The following is a 22383-nucleotide window of genomic DNA, read 5'->3' on the forward strand; positions in this document are numbered from 1 at the left end:
TTTCATTTTGAAAAAAAATGAATTTTGTGAAACCCCTTTGGACTTTTTCGATGCGATTAGAAAAGGTCTAAAGGTCTACACCATTAATCCACCCGATTTATATCGGACTGAACACGATAGCAGTCATCAACACCTTTTATCTCAACAAAATAATTTTAGATCATCGGCATATAGGAGACACTGATGATGACATTGATAAAAATATTAAAAAGAAGAGGACCCAAATGACTGCCCTGCGGAACACCAGAAGTACATTCTATAGACCTTGATAGGAAGTTATCAATGACAACTTTTTGAGATCTACCTATGAGGTATGACGGAATCCAACTGAGAAACTTAGAGTGGAATCCAAATATCTCAAGTTAACGTAGGAGTGTGTGATGGCTAACAGAATCAAAAGCTTTGCTAAAATCTGTGTATACAGCATCTACCTGACTCAATGCCTCAATAGTACCTGAAATATTAAATGTACTTGTTTTGAAGTCCAATACTTTTCTTATGACTTCGTGGCTCGTTTAAAAAAGTGCAATTAATTTTTGTACTCAAAGCTTTTCAGGAAATTACTGAAGAATAAAAAAACATGTTTTTAGCATGGTCTTCCGGAAGAATCGCTTAAGAGAGATTTCACTGTGTACCAAAATAATAATATTTGAATTCCAAAATTATACATTCGTTGAAGTCTTCATCAATATTTAACAAAATTTTTGAAGGTCATGAGTTTTTTTTTTTGGAAAGATCCACAGTCAATAAGTCTAACGATAACCTATTGACTTGCGGAGCAATGTTTTGTGTGATGTATATCGTGATGAGTTGTTGTATACCTTCTAATTGGGGATGTTCGTTCAATGACTTCTATTTATGACTTCAATGCATGGGGTCTAGAGTATTTGTATCTAGTTTGTTTTTCGACTGAACTACTGAATTTTTATTTTTGTGACGACGCAGGGAAGGTAGCGCCACCAAGTTATCTTAACAAAATACCATTTGTTTTCTTTTGAAACCCTCTATCTTCGTGTAAATAATTCGATATTCAGTGCCGATCATGCAGTTTAATTTTGAACGTCAATATGGGTACACGTTTATTAAAAACGCTCCGCAGAGCGCGATCAGCAACATCTTCCGATTGTCCAATCATAGGCGCTCAGTCGGTCTCAACACACATTGAGGTATTAATATCGTGGAAAAAGTTTTTTTTTTTTTTTTAAAGAAATGTTTATATTTTATTTCAACTTGACCAAAATAAGACGTCGACAACTGTGAAAAAGTGTGAATCTACTTCTGAATCCGAAGAGTGGCTCAATGCCCGACCATTTGAATCCATACCCGGGCCATCAAAGTTCGCATTGTTGAAAGCATTTATGCCTGGAGGTAAACAATATTATTTACATTTCAATTTCTTGACTCTGTGATAACATTGATCGAAATTGTAATCCTCCTTCAGGTCGGTATTACAAAAAGCCACTTCCGGAAGTCAATCGAATATATCGCAAAGACTATGGGGAAATATTCATGCTCCCTGGTTTATTTGGCAAACGAAATGTTGTATTCTCATTCGATCCGGAAGATTATCAGAAAGTTTTTCGCACCGAAGGCATTTGGCCAGTTCGGAGAGGTCTTGATATTGTTCATTATTATAGGAAAATTCTGCGGGCAGATGTATTTAAACATGCTGCGGGACTGGTAGCTGAGTGAGTTTGAAAAAAAAAATGCCTTGACCACTATTTGAACAGAATTAATAAGTTTTTTTTTTTTAAAGACAAGGTGAAAATTGGGCACATTTTCGAAAAATCACCAATCCTGTTATGATGAATCCAAAAACAACAAAATTCTATGTCCCACGGATGGATAATGTGATGAAAGAATTTATTGAAAGGTTTGTAGTGAAAATACTGAATGCTACTTTTTGAAAAAAAATTATCGTTTTTCCTATTATTTTTTAAAGAATCAAATCAATAAGAGATCCGAACACTTTTGAAGTGCCAGCCGATTTTGAAAATGACCTCAACCATTGGGCAATGGAATCAGCATGTTTAGTTGCCTTGGACACTGAGCTTGGTTTGATAAATCATGCCGAAAGGAACCCCGAAGCCAAAGAAGTCATTGACGGCTCAAAGTGTACCTTTGAACTTATGTACGAATTGGACTTTGAACCTTCACTTTGGAAATTGATTCCCACACCAAAGTACAAGAAGATTATTGAGAATTTCGACAAAGTCACAGAACTCACAATTAAGTACATTGATGCGGCAATAGAACGACTCAAAAATGCTGATCCAAATGCCTCGAAACCGGATTCGGAGAAGAGTGTGCTTGAAAGGCTTTTGAATATCGATCGGGAAGTTGCTATTGTTATGGCCATGGATATCCTTCTGGCAGGAGTTGATACAGTAAGTCGAATGAGATTGTTATGTTATGGTTTCTTATAAGAATCTAGTTTTTAGACCTCTTCGGCATTGACTGGATGCCTGATAACCCTGTCTCAAAATCCAGACAAGCAGGATATATTGCGATCGGAAATTATAAATGTCCTCCCAGAAAAGAATACTTCTCTGAATGCAGATAAAATGAAAAACCTGCCTTACCTTCGAGCGTGCATCAAAGAAGCTTTTAGACTTTATCCCGTGTCGGTTGGCCAATTCCGTTCGACTGGATGTGACTTGGTTTTGAATGGTTATCGTATCCCGAAGGACACAGACATTGCTATGCCCTCACAAATTTTGATGCGCGATGAGAAATTCTACCCCAAACCAAATGATTTTATACCCGAAAGATGGTTAAGGGATATCGATATCAATCAAGACGAATGCCCAAAGGCGAAAAATGTCAATCCTTTTGTGTTTCTCCCCTTTGGATTTGGACCGAGAACGTGTATTGGAAGAAGAATATCTGACTTGGAGTTGGAAACTGCACTTTGTAGACTAATTCGAAATTTTCATATTCGTTTTGATTATTCAAAGGAGATATCATTCAAAACAACAATTCTTAATTCACCTGATTTTCCATTGAGGTTTAAATTTGAAGATGTCAAGGAATGAAAATAAAACTACATATCAATTAAAATTTATCTGTATTAATTATTTATAATTATCATTTTGCGATCGTGAAAGAAAAAACCAGCTGACAGCTATGGCTGAATCACAAACACGCTTCAGCTTCGGCTTCACCTGACGTTTACGAGTTCAGCCATAGGAATTCAATGCATGCTATCACAATGGAGCTTCGACCTCACGTTCGTTTGACAATCGTAAGGAAAAGAACGTAATGTAACGTAATGTGACTCCAAACGGAAGCTCTGGTTCATTTATCTGAACATTTGCTTTGTCTGACAGCTCAACAGCTATAAAAATATGTCAACAAACAAAATATTTGCTCTTTGGAGGGATGAAATAATAGAAATGTCATTCAAAGCAACCTCGAAGCAGGCCACCGTAACGCAGACGAAGCCGAAGCTGAAGCGTGTTTATGATTCAGCCATTAAGGTTAAGGTAGGAATGAAAACCATCCGACAAAACAGTTTTGGCTGTCAAAAAAACCGTACAAATGATAAAAGTTTGTAGAGTACGCTTTAAACATTTCGTAGAATACATTGTTGGAATATTAATTGTTTAATACACAAGACGTCATATTTATTTCAGCTTAATTTTTGTTTACAAAGTTTTACAGTTCAAATAAAAGAACAGCTTAATTCATTCAGCCCACAATTACAAAATTATTAATAGACACCCAAGAATGAAGAAAACATATGTAAATAATTATAGAAACGTAAACAATAACAAAGTTGACCTTCTTTAAATTGAAACAAAAAACACGAAAGCTTAAGCTGAAGCTTTTAGTAAGATAGCAGACTGCCGGTAAACGGCGCGCGGCGCTAAATAGTTTATTGAAAACACGCGTCGTCCGGCTTTTCTTTTGTTTATTTTTCGACTGTAAACAAAATATGTATAATTTATTGCTCTTGATTTTTAAAAGCTCTATATAAAGTCTATAAAATCAAACCCTCTTGAGTGTAGGTTCTTGGCACACCAACGCTTTGAGAATAAAAAGCTTTCGTAATTACAAATTCATACAGAAATACATTAACGTGAAAAATATATTAATGAATTTATAGTTTCTACGTTGTGTTATAAATAAAATGATAAATAATACAAAAGTTATTAATGCAACGTCAGAAATTTACAAATTGTGTAAAATGATAAATAAACACAAAAGTTGCATGATCACGCAATTAATACATTTCATTAATTGAGTAGTTGCATCAGCTTTTTGGAAGGTTTCTTAACAACTTGTTCGAAAAATTAAAATACTTCACATTTACATGTTGCTTTAAAAACGAATTTATTACATGATCTTTTATTCAAACCTTTGTTTTAAAAGGAATATCTAAGACACTTCGTTTTGGAAAGCCCACTTTTCAGGCAGCTGTCACTTTTTAACCCTTTGCCGGCCGAATTATTATATTTTTTAATTTTACAAAATTTTTCTCATATCATCAGCATCAGGCTACTTGACAAATAGAGCAGCACTATTTTTGACGATGAGGCTGGGTTTTTGTAATGCAGTATGCACATCTTCTAGAAGAACCGTATATTGGCATGTGTGCGGATTGATCATATCGCACCTCGAAAGGAACATTGGTTTGAAGTGGTTTGTATTCAAAAATTCTGATAAGCGGCGGCGCCCTTTGCGGGATTTGTGTATAAGCTCCGGCAATTCCAATTTGCTATTGCGATTCGGAACTCTTCCAATGTCAATAACTAATCATTCTCAACTGATCTTTCTTTGAATATAATAAATGACTTCACAACAGAAACATCAAGAAAAACATCATAGTATGACTTCAACATATCGGCCTTTTTAACGTTCACATGTTTTTGTTGTTTACTGCTATCATTTCTTGACAATTGATGGATACAGAAGTACTATCTTTTTGCTAACGCATGGTTGTTGTATTTTTGGAAGGGTCCTAAAAGTTTCCTAAGATGTGGACAGCGTTTGTATCCTTCCACTTCGCAAAAGCAATTCCGTCTCTGGTGCCCCGCTAGTCATGTAGAAATTCTATTGAGTACAGGATGTTCGCAGTTGACTTAAAGCTTCAGGAAAACAAGTTAACTATATGACTATTAACATTTTTACAATGTTTAGCAAAAGACAAATTTTTAGTTAATGGATCAGCTAACATATCTTCGGTTGATAAGTATTTAAGAATAACTGTTCCATCTGATATGGCTTTACGGATGTAGTGGTATCTTATATGTAGATGCTTGGTTCATGAACGTCTTCCTTTAAAGTTCGCAATATATTGTGCACTTTGACTATCGGTGGATATAGTAATCGGTTCATATGCTACAATTGGCTTTCCAGTTCTGCAATAGCAAAGTTTTTTGTTAGGAGTACCTTTCAAATACCTAAGAACTGAAATAGCTGAACTCCAACGTTGAACTCTTGGATCTTGAATAAAATGTGAAAGAGTATTCACTGTATACGCTATATCTGGTCTACTGTACGTAGAAAGATGAAGTAAGCTGCCAATGAGTTCTTGATATGACTTTTGGTTCACAGGTTAAGTTTTTCCCTCAATTTCAGGTTCTTTTTGGAGTTTTGTTTTAGGTGGTAACGGTAATGTTTGTGATTTGCAGTTCGTGAGATCATAATTTGAAATTAAGCTCTTGATATAATTTGACTGGCTGATCGATAAATTTCCTTTCTTCCGATCACTTAAAATCTATAGTCCTATGATTAAGGTGAGTTCACCCATGTCCCGTTTTGTTTTTTGAAATAAATGGATTGGACATAGTTTGAATTTATATAGCCGATTTCTTGAAGTTTGCTATCAAGTTTCTTGTTCCATTGATGACCAGATTATTTTAATCCATAAATTGACTTTTAAAGCTTACAGACCTCGGATTTGTCACAAAACCTTTAGGCTGTTCCATGAAGATTTCCTCGTCCAAGTCTGCATATAAAAATGCCGTTGATACATCTTTGTGGTAAAGATCAAGGTCATGTTCCGTAGGAATAGCATAGAGCATACGGATAGAGCTTATCTCAGCAACTGGAGCAATTGTGTCAAAATAATCAACACCATACAGTTGAGAATAGCCTTTAGCTACTAACCTAGCTTTCCTTCTTTCGATGGTTCCATCCGACTTTCTCTTAGTCTTGAATACCCATCGGCATCCAATCACGATTTTATCCTTGGGACGATCTACAATCTTCCAGGTTTCGTTTTCATGTAAAAAATCTTTTTCGATTTTAATGGCTTCTTTCCATTCGTCAATATTTAAAGAATTTTCAATTTCTTTTAGGGTTTTAGGATCATCGTCTTTTGATTGGTCTGACAAATATGATTTCTCTTTATAGTTCTGAATAGGAACGTTGCGTATGGGTCTGGGGTTTGATGTAGTGGGCTTAAGTTCTTTCCCCCTTTTGGAGTTTGGAATTTCTTCAACATCGAATTTGTTTACATCTTGGTCATCTAGGGCTTCCTCAATGTTTTCATAGTCTGAAGTTTCTTCTTGCCTATCATTTGTTATTGGTACCTCGGTCGTTTTTTCATTTTCATTCTCTTCAGCTCCGTCGGTTCCTTCTTCATCAGTTCCACCATCATCATCAGGGAAATCTGACTCTTTCTCAGGCTTCTTGGCTTCTGTCGATCGTGGTTCTTCGTTTATCCATTCAAAATCAACGAATTTTGACAACTTTTTCTTTTCTTTGTTTTCGATAAAATCAACGTCTCTACTCATAATCACGGATCTTGTACCCCTTTTCCAAAGCCTATACGCTTTCGAATCGTGACAATATCAAAACAAATTCATCGCTTCTGGCATAGAATTTGCTTTGGTTTCCAGATTTATTTAAAAAGAATGCGCGAGAACCTATCTCTTTAAAGTAAGAAACATTGGGAATCTTTGATGACCATAACTCTTCTGGGGTTCTGTTGTGATTTGCTGTAGTTGGACAACTGATGCGAATTTGAGCTGAGGTTACAACTAGTTCAGCCCATAAAAAATCTGTCAAATTCGCTTTGATTTTAAAACACCCAGCCATTTCGACAAGTGTGCGGTTGGCACGTTCAGCAAAACAATTTAGTTGTGGTGTATACGGTCAACTAAGTTCTTGTTTAAAGCCATTCGATTCACAAAACTCTCTAAAAGCACGATTAGTGTATTCTGATCCATTATAAGATCTTATTCGCTTAATTTTTGAATTTAATTGATTTTCGACAAGTTTTTTAAATAAAATAAACTTGTCTATCATTTTGGACTTTTTTTGCAATTTATAAATAAATATTTTTCTAGAAAAATCATCTATGAAAGTTACGACATACAATGATTCTGTTTTCATTGGTCCGCAGATGTCCGAATGTATGAGTTCCAAACAAGATGATGTTGATTTTCCATATTTCTTATCATATGGTAGACGTGTTTGCTTACCTCTGATGCATGCTTCACAGTCGAGTTCATAGTTCGTAAATTCTTAGAGTTCTCTTACACGATTTTCATGTTGCATACGCTTCAAAGATGCTGCATTTAAATGTCCATCCTGTTGTGCCAGATTTTAAAATATCCTGCTGCCTTTACATTGCCATTCCCAGTTTTTGAACTTAAACAAGCTTCTTCTTTAGATGGATAGACAAAATAAAGTCCCTCTGACTTACTGACAAATAAGTTCGCGATATTATATCGATTATTGGTTGGAAAGCTTGTCGAAATTTGTACTCCCTCAGCTAGCTTGTTTGGTATTGTCATTCATTAAGTGAATGCTTCCCAGAAGCCATAGAAATCTGTTCTTGCTTATTATGGAACTCAAATACTGATCACGCAATTCTGGCTGAATTGACCACTAGCCTCTGCAGATTGGCAGTTTTTTTATACCCATGAACAGATTTATTGGCAAAAAAGTTTTGATCTCTTCACCTTGCATCGGAGTAAAAGATGAGACACCTCCACCAGCTTTTTATACTGCAACCAAGTTAGTTTGAAAAACAAGAAAGTTAATAAGCACTTCTGGAAAGATTTGTAAAAGATCTGAACAGGTGTTTCCAGATCACGCGGAATATTTGGCCCAATCTCTGCCATAAAAAACCAACATTTTATAGTTACAGAATCTGTTTTTTGTTAGTCCACACAGTATTGTTCTTAATGTCGAGTACCAAGTGTAAATGCTACCTTATGCACTTAGTTATTAATAATAGTTTATAAGAAGAATTGTTATACTTAGTATTAAGAATGAGAAAATAAAGTTCAGTTCACTTCTAACTACAACACTGAGTACATCACACTTTATTTGCGTAGCTCTTATTTCGCTAAGTAGAAATTCGTCATATATGTAATTAATATTTCCTGTAAGCTCACTTTCACACCTTGCACAACTGACAAAGAGCTCAATTTGACTCTTAAGCTGCAATTTTTTGACATAAGGTAAACAATTGAAAACTAAACTATTACTTACAATAATCATTTTCTGCATTCAGGATTATTACACACAAGTTACTTCAGGGAACTGAATTAACCGTGTTTTGTAAATATTGCGTCGTAATAAGCCAGTGATAAAATTTGAAATTAATAATATTATGTTAGCTTGAATTCTTCATTCATAATTTTGTATTTCTTATAAGAGGCTTCATTCTTAATAGTCCGTTCTGAAGCTGTAATTTCCTGACATTTGACAAGTCAAAACGAAGCCAATACTTAAAAATGATGGATAAACTATTTAACAACACTTTTGTATCCACCATTTTGTTTATTCTTTCAAAACTCCGAGTTGAAGTTTGATTCCAGCTGTAAAGAGGTTATTAGGATCAAGGACGTAAGTTTCCTGATATACAAGGCCCACCTCACTGAGGAAAACCGGTAAAAGTTTAAACAAGCGAGAAAGGTTTGTAAAGTACATATTAGACGCATCAAATTTCTGCATGACCAGAAATTACGGCAAAAAATACTACAATATCCCGAAGGTAATAAAAATGTCTGGTCATTTGAAAGAAATTTGCGCAACACTACGTCTTCGTCGGATGCTAAGCTTGTTTTTAATGACACTCCTTATGTAAGCTCGATTGAAAAAGTCAATTTGCTTGTAGCACAGCATGCTGTTAATTCGATGCAGCCCATGAGTGACATGAGTTTATTTCTATGGGACAAATTTTCTTTGACACTTGTTCAGTTGCTAGTCAGCTTTTCCGTCTGTCCTATTCTTCTGGTCTTCTTCCTAGTGGTTGAAAAACAGCATTTGTCCAGCCTGTTCCTAAAAAAGAAGAATCCTCCTCACCCTCTAACTATCGCCCAATTGAACTTATGTTCCTTCTTTCCAAGGTCATGGAAACGCTGATCAATTTTCAGTTTAAGAAATATCTTGAAAAATGAAAGCTTCTTAATGACCGTCAGTATGGCTTTCGTTGAAATATGTTCGAAGATCCAAGGGAATAACACAAGCTATCAAATTCAACATCGTAGGACTAAAGGATCCCACGACCCGTCAACAATTTATGGACCACCTGTCACACGAAATAAGAACAATCAGTAGCACAGTACAAGACGACATCGAACACCATTGGAATGCTGTGAAAAATATTTTCATTTCAGGTGCTGACAGAATAGTCGGTCGGAAAGAAGGAAGCAACAACACTTGGCTGTCGGAAGAATCTTGGGCAAGGCTCAACGAACGCAAAAAGTTAACGGCTCGAATAACTGCTGCACAAGGGGTAGAAAGAAATGAGCTGGAGTTCTCGTACCACATGGAAAAGAGAGAGGTTTAACGCAGTGTACACCGCGACATGCGACATCAGGACCGTTTACAGAATAAACAAAGAGCTGACCGGTGCACACAGCTCAACAAGCGATACCTGGTGAAAGAAGTAGACGGTACTGTGATAAGTTCGGTGGATGAGCAAGTCAGAAGTTGGAAAGAACACTTTCACTCTATTTTAAACCGAATGTTTGCAAACAACTTGCCGATACCTTCTGAAGTGCCTGAAGAAACTAATCCTCGAATCCGCAGAGCACCTCCCAGCAAAGATGAGATCGTTACCGCAATTAGAGCACTTAAGAAGAACAAAGCGGTAGAACTTCATGGAATTCCCCAAAGAGCTTTTACAAGCAGCGCCAACGTCATCAAGCGAACTGATTCATCCGCTCATAAAAGAAGCCTGGACCACTGAAAGCCTCCACCATGAGTGGAAGAAGGGAATTATCGTCAAGTTCCCAAAAAAAGGGGATCTTACAAAGTACGATTACGAAAACAGGAGTGGAATTTGCGTTCTATCTGCCGTTGCCAAAATACTAGCAAAAGTCATACTGGAACGCATCAGAGAATAGCTTGAGGCCACATTCGATGCCGAACAAGCAGGTTTTCGCGCTTGATCCTACTGTATTGATCATACAGGCATGTTATAGAGTTTGGCATGAACCTTTCTTTTCGAAAATACGTGCATTTAACATTGATGTATCTTTTCTTTATTGGATATTAGATTAGATTTCGGACGGCTCAATTTAAGTAGAACCTACCAGACGGTTTCAAATCTGATATCCACAAAATAACCGCTCCATTTTGTCTCCGACACTTCTCTTAATTTTTATAAATGATCTTTTGTCTGAAACTTTTAACCCACTTAATTGTTTCGCTAATAACAGCGCCCTCAGCTTTTCATATTCGTTTTAAGATTCTCATTCTTGTTTTTCTCGTCTGGAATTCCAACGACATCGTATGATAAGCTCATTAAATTCTGATCTTGACAGCTTCTTTAATTGGTTAATCAAAAAACCGTGTACAATTTAATGTTTCAAAAACTCAATGCTGTCTCCAGTAGCAAAAGCGTATCCCTCTCCCAATACCACTAACCATGGGTGGTACCTGAATCGAGGATCTGAACAGCTTTCAGTATTAGGTATGTGCAAACCACTTGTTGTGAAGTGATCACATATTCGACATCGGCAAAAATTCTGTTCAGTGTTCAGGTTTTCTCCAACGATAAAAAAAAGTTGTTTACCCCTTCTGATCTGGCTTTAATCTATAAAGCCTATATTCGTCCAAAAGTACAATTAATCTATAAAGCCTATATTCGTCCAAAAGTACAATTCCCATAACTGGACAAATGCTCCAATAACCCCCTTGAGTCTCTTGGACAGAATTTAAAAGAGAGTTCTAAAAATAGGTGACCGTGGTCTAACTAAAACTTTTTCATCTCTCGAGAACCGTCATAAGGTTTCATGTCTGTCATTATTTTATCCCTACTTTCATAAGCAATGCTCTAGTGAAATAACCAGTTGCATTCCACCCCTTTAACAATTTAACCATAATACCCCGTCTTCTAGGAATGCCGATCAGTTTACCCTTGAGTTTTCTTGAGTCGCACTAAACGAATGTGGAATGTCTTACCAGTCACAATTTTCTCCTTTCTAATCCTTTATTCCCTTCCTAATTACGCGACCTGTTTTAAATCATTACAAGGGTATTCATGTAACCTTGAGTGTGCGCACAATATAAAAAAAAAAACAAGATTCGTTTCCGAAAAAATACTTTGAAATCTGAACACTCTTAATCGATCCTACCCTTGATCTGTCACAATATTAAAAATAATTTTTAAAGAAGAACATTCAAAACTACGGCTTTCAAAATACAAATTTACGAACGATTTGATTACTCAGCATTAATCCAAATAAAAGTTCTTTTTATATTTGTTTGTTTACATTTGTGACGTTAAATGAATCCCCTTGGATTAAGTCTCCTAAACTTGCAAACTAAGCACTTCTGATAGTGAAAATTGACTCTAGACGCCTTCGTCTAAAAAGTTGACTCAATGTAAATAAATCACTTCATAAAAAGCTTTTCTCTCAATTATTTATATAAAAATTCTATACTTGCTTCATTTCTTGCTAAGTTTTTAGTTCAGTTGCGTGAGAACTTTACAATGCAAATGTTGCAGCAAGTCAGACTAATTAATCGTTCATTGGGAACATGTAAGCGGATTCAGTTGCGTTCGATTACGCAGCTAAACGTCAAAGTAACATATTTTGTTTATATTTTAAGTTTTTTAACTTCACTTAAGTATTTATTCTGTAAAGGGTTCTGAAGAAAATCACGAAGAAGTCTTTTCCCAAGAATGGCTAAATGCAAAACCAACAACTGCAATACCCGGACCATCTGTTTTCGGCATGATTCGAGGATTTATGCCAGGTGGTATGTAATTCGATGGTTTTTTTAGGAACAAGTCTTAAGTCTTATTGACTTTTCTCTTGAACAGGTGAATATTACAAGATGTCATTGAATGACTTTACAGCGGCTGGAAGGAAAAAGTATGGTGACATTTTCAAGGTTCCATCTATGTTTGGCAAGCCGAGTATGCTGATGTGTTTCAATCCAGACGATTTTCCGGTATTTCTACATTCCGAAGGCGTATGGCCTAACCGTGTCGGAATTGCTACAATGAATTACCATAGAACGGTTCATCGAAAGGATGATTACGGAGATGTCATCGGGATTCTTGGATCGTAAGTTCTTACAATAGGAAATGGCATGTTCAACAATAAAGCTTTACAAACTCTTTTAGAAACGGTGAAACTTGGGGTAAAATACGCAGCTCTGTCAATCCGATTTTAATGAAGTCTCAAAACTCCCGATTGTATCTTGGTAAGATGCAAGAAGTCAGCAGTGAATTTATTGAGAGGTATAAAATTCTTTAACTGAATATAGTAATATAAAAGCTTACACATTTTGAATTCTTTATAAAGAATTCGTGACATCCGAGATCCAAGAACCATGGAGGTACCAGGGACATTCTTCGACGAAATCAATCGTCTTACATTCGAGTCCGTTGCTGTAGTTGCACTTAATAAACAAGTCGGGCTTATACGAAAGAATCGCGATAACGAAGAAGCCGTGAAGATTTTCGACAGTCTTCGCAATATTTTCGATCTAACTTTGGACCTTGATATGAATCCTTCTCTTTGGAGATTTATCAGGACACCAAAATTTGTAAAAATGATGAAAAGCTATGATACTCTTCACGATATCATTATGAAGCATGTCAATGAGGCATTAGAGAGAATTGAGAGTGAGAAATCTTCGTCAAACGACAACGATGAGAAGAGCGTTTTGGAGAAGCTTTTGAAGGTCGATAGGAAGGTTGCTATTGTGATGGCCATAGATATGCTTATGGCTGGAGTTGACACCACTTCAAGCACCATAGCTGGAAATCTTCTTTGTCTAGCCAAGAATCCAGACAAACAGAAATCTTCGTCAAACGACAACGATGAGAAGAGCGTTTTGGAGAAGCTTTTGAAGGTCGATAGGAAGGTTGCTATTGTGATGGCCATAGATATGCTTATGGCTGGAGTTGACACCACTTCAAGCACCATAGCGAGAAGAAATTCGTACTGTTCTGCCACAAAAAGACTCCCTATTCTCAATGGATAGCATGAAGAGTCTTCCTTATCTGAGGGCATGTTTGAAAGAAGGCATGCGCATTTATCCCGTCTCACCGGGCTTTCCACGATCAGCTGGCGATAATATCGTTTTGAGTGGATATCGAGTGCCGAAGAATCAACATGTCTTATTGAACAGTAATGTGGTGATGTTGGAAGATCAATATGTTCCAAATGCTAAGCATTACCTTCCCGAGAGATGGCTTCGAAATGAGAAATCCACCAAAGGCCAAATAAATCCCTTCATGTTTATACCTTTTGGATTTGGGCCCAGAAGTTGTGTGGGTAAGCGAATTGTTGAAATGGAACTGGAGACAACAATTGCCCGTCTTGTGAGGAATTTCAACATTGAATTCGATTATTCGACGGAGAATGCTTTTAGGAGTCGGCTTATCAACTCACCGGCAATACCACTTAAGTTTAAATTTAGTGAAGTTGAAAATTAGATGATTAATAATTATTGTTTAATTTATAGAAAAATAATAAAAAAATGTTTACTCGTGACTTGAAGTGGAGACGGCCTGTTTTTAATCTCAAGACAACATTTGCCGTGATTAGTTTTTTGAAGTATCAATCGGTTTTATTGATAGTGTAGTGGTTTTTGAAGTGTTGAAGCAGGTAAGTGGTAACAGAAATATAAAATAGGGTGTTATTTTTAATATGGATCGTTAATTTGGAAAACATTCGATATATGCAATATGCATATCAGGTTATTAATATTTCTAGCTATTTATTTTATTTGAAAAACAATTTGTGTGTCAGTTTTCTAAATTAAACTTCAAACTTGGGACGGCAGCGTTTGGACTATTTAACGGTTTATTAACTTCGTGTTTGCAAAGTTGTCTACTTTCAACGACCACAATTTAACAAAAGCCTAAAGTAGCATTTGAATATGATTTCGATTAATTTCTGGTAAGAAAATCGATAAAAAATAATAAAAGCTTATCAAGTTTTGATAAGGTTTTAAAATAGATAATATTTCACAAAAAATAAATTAATGTGCATTACTTTTGATGATGTTCAAATGGTAGACATGTGCATCCAAGAGGAAACAAGCGTCCTGATGTTTTTTTCAAAACCCACCTCTGTCTATCAACATCGGGTGCCCAGTACCTCAACTGAAGATTTGGTTTTAACCCCAGTCGATATTTGTTGGGGGCAGCAAACGAGAAAGGGTGGAGAGGTGTTTCAACTAAGGCGCCTCTCCTTATCCAGACGGCAGCGGAGGAATTCTCGAGATGGAATCAACGGTGGCTTCTACAGTTCCAGTAAGGTTGAACTACTTTGTGAACACGTTATAGGGCTTCTTCGACTTATTCGTAGCCCAGGCCTATAAGGAGCTTTTTTATCCCGCTTCCCATCCTTGGAGTTATACTTAGGATCTGGCCCTCCAGGTTGGGGGTTGTGCCGTCGAGGTGACTTCCTGGCCACGTACAAAATACCTTTAGAATTGCGAAGCACCAACAAGCATCTTTGGCATATTAAAGGTATAAAAAACCCTTTTAGTGTTTGCTAATTATAAAAAAAAAAAAAAAAAAAAAAGCCTTGGATACGGAAGGATTTACTGTTGACAACCCAAGCAAACGAAATAAAGACAACGAACTTCGGATCTGTAAGTGGAATGTTAGGTCAATTAACCAAACATTTAGCGGAAGCCCCACACTGCTGCAAGGCAGATATTTACGCCATCCAAGAAGTACGATGGGATGGACCGGGTAGACGCAAACTAAAAGACTGCGATACATACTACGGCGTCTGCTACCGAGAACAAAGGCAGCGTCTATTTGGGTGTGGATTTGTTGTTGGAACTAGACTCATGCAAAAAGTCTTCAAGTGTGTGAGCGAGCGCATCACAACAATCCGCAACAAGGTTAAATTCGCCAACATAAGCCTCATATGCGCGCATGCCCCAACAGAGGAGAAAGATGAAGACACCAAAGACATATTATTCGAGCACTTGGACAAGACATATGAGCAGTGCCTTGGCTATAACATTAAAATTATCTTAGGAGATTTTAATGCCAAGATAGAAAGAGAAGACATCTTTGGTGGCACAATCAGGAGATACAGCCTGCACGACACCACATCTGACAACGGATTCAGGCTGATCGCTGCGAAGCGAGACGTTCTGGTAGCTAGTACGCTGTTCCCATATATGAATATCTACAAGGGGACATGGAAATCTCCCGATCAATCAAGCGTCAACCATATTGACCAAAATTGACTCCGACCACTACCTCGTTGTAGCCAAGGTAAGGCTACGAATATCCCGATCCAAGCCAAAATAAGGAAGTACTGTGAGAATCGCAAGATACTGCCCTTTTCCGATCGAGTCTCTAGTAACCTCTTAAGGAGTCTTATGCTGCCTGCATTAAGCATTGAAAACCAGTGGCAACATTGCCTTGCAGCCATCAGAGATGCCGCCTCTGAAGTGCTAGGTTTCACACGGCCACCACAGCGAAACCCCTGGTTTGACCACGAATGCCAGCAAACACACTCAGCGAAACAACAGGCATACAAAACGGCGCTGCACAAAAGGACTTGAGCTGCTCGCGAGCTCTACGAGCAGAAGAGCAGAGAGGAACACCGGCTTCTTAGACGAAAAAAAAGAGAGCATGAGAAGCGCGCGATCGAAGAGATCGAATGATGTCACAACAGGAATGATAATCGTAAATTTTACCAAAAGGTAAAAGAAACCTCCCAAGGGTACCAGCCACAAACCGAAGCCTGTAAAGACGATCAGGGGAACATCGTAGTAGAACCGCAGTCGATGCTGAGAATATGGAAAGATCACTTCTCCAAATTATATAACGGCGATGACGAACCGAATTCCGCTGTGAGGGAGATAGAACCATTCAACCTCGGCGACGCAGATCAACAATTCCGCCTACCCGACCTTTACGAAGTGAAGAAAGCTATATCTAAACTTAAGTCAAACAAAGCTGCTGGAGCTGACGGCATCGCTGCCGAATTATTCAAAGCAGCAGGTGATGATTTGGTAAAGAGCATGCACAACTTATCTGCAAAAAAGGGTAGGAAGAAAGCATGCCCTATAAGTGGAATATCAGAATAGTTTGCCCCATACAGAAAAAAGAAGATCCTCTTAATTGCGCCAACTACAGAGGCATCAGTCTCCTTAACATTGCATACAAGAACCTCTCTGCCGTATTATGTGAACGTCTGAAGCCATTCTTCAACAACCTGATTGGTCCTTATCAGTGTGGCTTCAGACCAGGAAAGGCCACTATCGACTAAATATTCACACTTCGGCAGATCTTGGAAAAAACCCAGGAACTTCAAATCGATACCCACCATCTCTTTATCGATTTTAAAGCCGCGTATGACAGCATCTATAGGAAAGAGCTCTAACGAGCAATGTATAGTCTTGGCATCCCTGCCAAACTTATCCGTGTGTGCAGAATGACGATGGAGAATGCACGCCATAAAGGTCGGAAAAGATCTCACCGATGCATTTGATGTCAAAAAAGGTTTTAGACAAGGCGATGCACTGTCTTGCGACTTCTTTAATATCGTTCTGGAAAGAATTATGCAAAACTCAACCGTCAACACTAGAGGCACAATCTTCCAAAGGTCCATCCAATTACTTGGATACGCAGATGATATTGACATAATTGGAAGATCAAAGCGTGATGTCATTGGAGCGTTTTTGAGCATTGCGACGGAAGCGAAGAAGATTTGTTTAGTGGTCAATGAGGGCAAGACCAAGTATATGCTGTCATCAAAAAAGGACACTGTCTTGCACAAAACGTCACCATGTGCAGCTATAACTTTGAGGTAGTTAAGGACTTTGTCTACCTAGGCACCGCTATAAACACAGACAACGACACCAGCGATAAAATCAAACGAAGAAAAAGAGGCTGGGATGCGACCCACACTGATAACTTCCCATCCGCTCTGTCGATTTCTCTTGCTTAAAAGTTTGTCTATTTTTACTCGTCTCGTATCAATTTTTACCAAATTTGCGGACTATTTTTTGTAGATTTTATTTTTTCTGAAAAAAACGGAGTGTTGGATTTTTATCTAAAAACTACTAAATATCGAAAACAATATTTTCTGTGAACTAAAATAAGTTTGAAGCGAATATTTTTAATTTTTGAAAAGATATTTGAGTCGAAAATCAATTTTTACCAACTTTTGCTAAGTTTTTTTAGGTTTTTATTTTTTTGTAAAAAAAACTGTCACTTTGTTTTATTTTAAAAATTGTACTGAATGTTGAAAACAATATTTCTTATAAGATAAAATTAGTTTGAAGCCTAAATTTTAAGTTTTTGAAAAGATGCTTGGATCGATTTTCAATTTTTACCAACTTTGAGTAATGTTTTTTTAAGTTATTTATTTAAAAAAAAAAAAACTGTCAATTCTATTTTTCTCAACATTTTATCAGATATCGAAAACATTATTTTTTGTTGCACAAAATTGGTTTGGAGATGAAATCATATTTTAGTCGTAAAATTTTGTAGGTGACAATTTTTTTTTAGTTTTTTTTATTATATAAAATTTAATTCAAGCCTCTAGCGTTTTTGGTTCGTAAGATATTTAGGGTTAACCAACATTTTCAACTTTTTTCAAACTGCTATTGTAAAAAAAACCACCCACGCAATTTTCTTGAGAGCCCTTTCTGCATCTTTCTGCATTATTATCTGTAAAACAAAATGTATTTGAAATCGATATCTCTTCTGGTTCTTGAGCTATGGACGACGAAAAAAACTTCGCGAACGTACGTACACACGCACGTACAGACATCTTTCTAAAAATCTTTTATTTCGACTCTAGGGACCTTGAAACGTCGAGAAATGACAAAATTTTCAATTTAACAAATCGGTCCCATTACAATAACTTCCTATGGGAAGTTAAAAACTTTACCAAATGCATTGAGGTCCTATGTTAAAATTTTGTGTTATTTTAAAACCTAAGCATTTCTGACATTATGATTATGAGGTCTGAAAACCATAATCTTCGATTTTGACGTGTTTATTTGAAGATCCCAAGAGTTTTGATATTGGTTAAGTTTGTTAAGAGTTACTGGATTATAGGGTAAGAATGACAAGGTCATCAGCAATAAAAGCGTTTAGTGACGTTAGTTAGAGTAAAAGTTTGATCAATTGTAGAGAGGTTAGCTCGAAACCCATCCTGAAAACAATTTATTTTGTTATTTGTTTCAACCCAAGGTACAAGGTAGGATCTGAGTAAACAGTTTTCGTAATGAATTGAGAAATACCTCTGTAGTTTTCGGGGAGATTAGGATCTCCTTTTTTATAGATCGCTAAAATCGATGACTCTTTGAAATTCTTTGGTATTTCTTCGTTGTTGACCTCTCAGTTAAGTAAGAACAATATATGTTCTAAAAAAAATGAATTTTTTCAAAAACTTGGCCGTAATGCCATCTAAACCTTAAGCCTTATGGTTTTTAATTTTGTCTAAGCCAAAAGAGAGATATATTCTTCTGGTGTAATCAGCAGACCTTTTTTTCTACTAATTTGATAAGAATGAAGAGTTTATTTGTGTGTTTGTTTGTTTGCTTGTTTGAACAGGCTAATCTCTGGAACTACTTGTCTTATTTGAAAAATGTTTTCAGTATTAGATAGTTAATATTTCTTAAAAAAAGCTGCTGAAGCATATTGCCGTCTTTTAAACTTGGCTCACTATAACCTTGTTTTTTTGCTTTCGGGCGCAGCTAGTTCCTATAAAAAGAGAATTCGTTAAGTGAATTTTACTTCGGAGCTTGCAGTCTTACCCTATGAGAGCAAATTCATTAAACTAAAGACTTGTTTATTGAGTGATATAATTTGCCAATCCCACCTTTTCATGCATTTAAATACATTTTATGTTTTATCAAAAAGAAATAATTCTAGACGCTTTCTGATAGTTAAACAAAATAAGAAAAAAATCGATGTGGAACACAGCTTGAGCTTCCATTTGAAAATATAAACAAAAAACATAAACAATAAATTATTTATACTGAACTTGTTCATCAATATTCAGGCTCGCATAGACGATAATTGTATGAACACCCCTTATCGTTTTTATTAATAACACAATGAGCTCGAACACATAGTATAATTTTAATCAAAAGCTCTCTCAGTAGAAATTCTAATCTTGAGTGGGCAAATAATTTTATTAAGAGAACATGAAAGTATCTTCATAACAGGTTCAAGTATAGATACATATTTCATTAAAATGCCCGAACAAATATTATGAAAGCGATGATGTATCTATAAACAAATGTTTTTGTTCTCTGTTGTTTAGTAGCCGTTCGATCTCTAAAAAGCAAACATGTTATCCAAGTGTAGATCGGGTAAAAATAACTTTCAGCCAATTTTGATCCAAACCTTCCGAAGAAATTTAGAAATTCAAGTGTGTTTTCATTAAATACAAACTAATTTAATAATTAAATTCCTTTCAATTTATGTTAGACAAAGTCGGCAGAATGTCCACACAAAGCTGCCATCACAGAACCTTCAACTGATTGGGAAAATGCACGTCCATTCAATGAAATTCCGGGGCCAACAAAGTTTGAAATTATTCGAGGTTTTATGCCTGGTGGTAAGTTTTCATATACAAATTTGCATACCTTATCTAAGTTTAACTTATTTATTATCCTTTAAAAAAGGTGATTATTACAAAAAACCGGTAACGGATTTTTTCAATGCTCTGAGACAGAATTATGGAGATTTTTTGGTGCTTCCAGGCATGTTTGGTAAGAAAGCGATTATAATGACGTATGATCCGAACATATTCCGGGATGTTTTCCGAAACGAGGGTATTTGGCCATCGAGGAGAAATTTCGATTCGGCTTTTTACTATCGCAATGTCTATAAGAAGGAATACTTTCGTGGAAATGAGGGGCTTATAATGACGTAAGCTTTAGCTTTTTCGTATGGAATCTGAAAGCTTTTATATGATTTTAATGTTAAAGGTCCGGTGAAAGTTGGGGTAAATTTCGAACAGCTGTCAATCCAATATTAATGCAACCCAAAAACGCCAAACAGTATCTGACAAAAATGATACCTGTCAACAATGAATTTTTACAAAGGTAAATAAATCGGTCGTAACCGTAACACAGCGCAATTTTGTATTGATGTACCTAATTTTGATAGAATTCGAGAAATACGTGATCCAAACACTCTTGAAATGCCTGAAAACTTTTTAGACGAAATAAATCGTTTAACTTTCGAGTCGGTAGCCGTTATAGCCCTCGATCAGGAGCTTGGTTTCATTCGAAAAAATCGCGATGCTCCCGAAGTAGCTGAACTCTTTCGAAGTTTAAATAGATTCTTTGATTTGGCTTATGAACTTGATATTCAGCCTTCGATTTGGAAAATTATAAAAACTCCAAAATTCTACGAAATGATGAGGGTCAATGATAAAATGTTTAACATAACCAAGAAATTCATCGACGATGCTTTGGAACGCTTCGAAAAGAATCCAAATTCAGAAGATGATAACTACCAAAAGAGTGTCGTCGAAAAATTGGCTGAAAAGGATAAGTTAGTTGCAGTTGTGATGGCAATGGATATGATGTTGGCAGGTGTTGATACGGTAAGTTGACGAACGTAACATATCACTCTTTAAATAACTCAATTTTATTCCAGACAACCACAACTTTGACAGGAACACTTTTTGGTATTGCCAAAAACCCTGAAAAACAAGAAAAACTCCGCAAAGAGATCCGTTCGATTTTACCAAAAAAAGACTCGGTACCGACATTGGAAAGCATGAAAAATCTACCATATTTGAGGGCTTCAATTAAAGAAGGTATCCGCTTGTATCCCATCGGACCGGGAACAGTTCGTACGATGCCTAAGGATATCGTTTTGAATGGATATCAAATTCCAATGAACACAGATGTGGCCATGGCCAATAATTATATTTTAAAAGAGTCCAAATATTTCCCCCAACCTGAGGAATTCATTCCCGAACGTTGGCTTCGAACTGAAGAAGGTGATGCTTTTAAGGCAGACGAAGTCAATCCTTTTGTCTATCTACCATTTGGATTTGGACCTAGAAGTTGTGCCGGAAAGAGAATTGTTGATTTGGAATTGGAACTGACAGTTATGAGATTGGTTAGAAATTTCAATATTGAATTCAATTATTCGATTGAAAATGCATTTGACACTCAATTCATAACTCGGCCGGCTATTCCGTTGAAGTTTAAATTCAGTGAAATAAATGATTAGATATTGATACATGGGTTTTTGAAAAAGTGTAAATCTAATTTTAAAACGTGGTGTAACTTATACTTGTAACAACTTTTGGAAGTTCTGACGGGGAAACATAGTGTTTCCCCGTCAGATAAACCCACAAACTTACTAATACTTAAAATAAGAGTAACAACAATTTAAAAAATAAAACATAATAAATAATTATGTATAAATAAACAAATTTGGTTTAAAGCTGTTTATCTATTTACTGCCTTGATATGACATATTGTCGCTGTTTTATGTGAGGAACAATATTTTAGACCTTAAGATTTTTTTAAGGCATAAGCTCAAATGTATAAGACTTAGGCATGTGAGTTAATATAGATGAAGCTTACTATAGTTTAATGTCTTACCACCTCTTGTTTATAACAGCAAAAGCTGCGAGCTTTATGATGGCTATAAACATTGAGAAAACTAATCGTGTTTTTGTTGTTTTTGAGATTGAGTTTTTTGGCATTAAAAGAGAAAAACAAGTTCATTCAACTCTTAAATTTATAGATATGTACTTAAATATGACTATAACTATAAAATAAGCATTTATAAGTAATTACTTTGGTACTCCAATAAGTGTGCCAGTTATGGTGATTATAAAGCAAACGTTTTGTTATTATAGTTTTTCTGTATATTATTAATGGATATTGAGAACAACAAAATCGGATTCTCTTAAAACAATGTAATACAGAGGCTGGGATGCGACCCACACTGATAACTTCCCATCCCCTCTGTCGATTTGTCTTGCTTAA

General features: G+C 36.2%; 2 protein-coding genes across 2 annotated transcripts; both read left to right on the plus strand.

Moving 5' to 3' along the window:
* Positions 1–1050: 1050 nt before the first annotated feature.
* LOC129954177 (cytochrome P450 CYP12A2-like) lies at positions 1051–3060 on the plus strand. Its single transcript, XM_056067909.1, has 6 exons — positions 1051–1166; positions 1245–1368; positions 1442–1688; positions 1757–1873; positions 1943–2387; positions 2442–3060. The coding sequence occupies exons 1-6, from the start codon at positions 1068–1070 to the stop codon at positions 3033–3035; spliced, it is 1626 nt and encodes a 541-aa protein (XP_055923884.1). The 5' UTR covers positions 1051–1067; the 3' UTR covers positions 3036–3060.
* An 8815-nt stretch (positions 3061–11875) lies between these two features.
* On the plus strand, positions 11876–21629 carry LOC129952612 (uncharacterized). The gene is made up of 12 exons (XM_056065343.1): positions 11876–11998; positions 12060–12174; positions 12239–12485; positions 12545–12661; positions 12726–13367; positions 13411–13750; positions 19752–19793; positions 19853–19982; positions 20050–20296; positions 20356–20472; positions 20537–20978; positions 21032–21629. Exons 1-12 carry the CDS (start codon positions 11906–11908, stop codon positions 21614–21616), a joined length of 3117 nt encoding a protein of 1038 aa, XP_055921318.1. The 5' UTR covers positions 11876–11905; the 3' UTR covers positions 21617–21629.
* Positions 21630–22383: the final 754 nt, after the last annotated feature.

This window comes from Eupeodes corollae, chromosome 1 (genome assembly GCF_945859685.1).
Source record: "Eupeodes corollae chromosome 1, idEupCoro1.1, whole genome shotgun sequence".
NCBI lineage: Eukaryota > Metazoa > Arthropoda > Insecta > Diptera > Syrphidae > Eupeodes > Eupeodes corollae.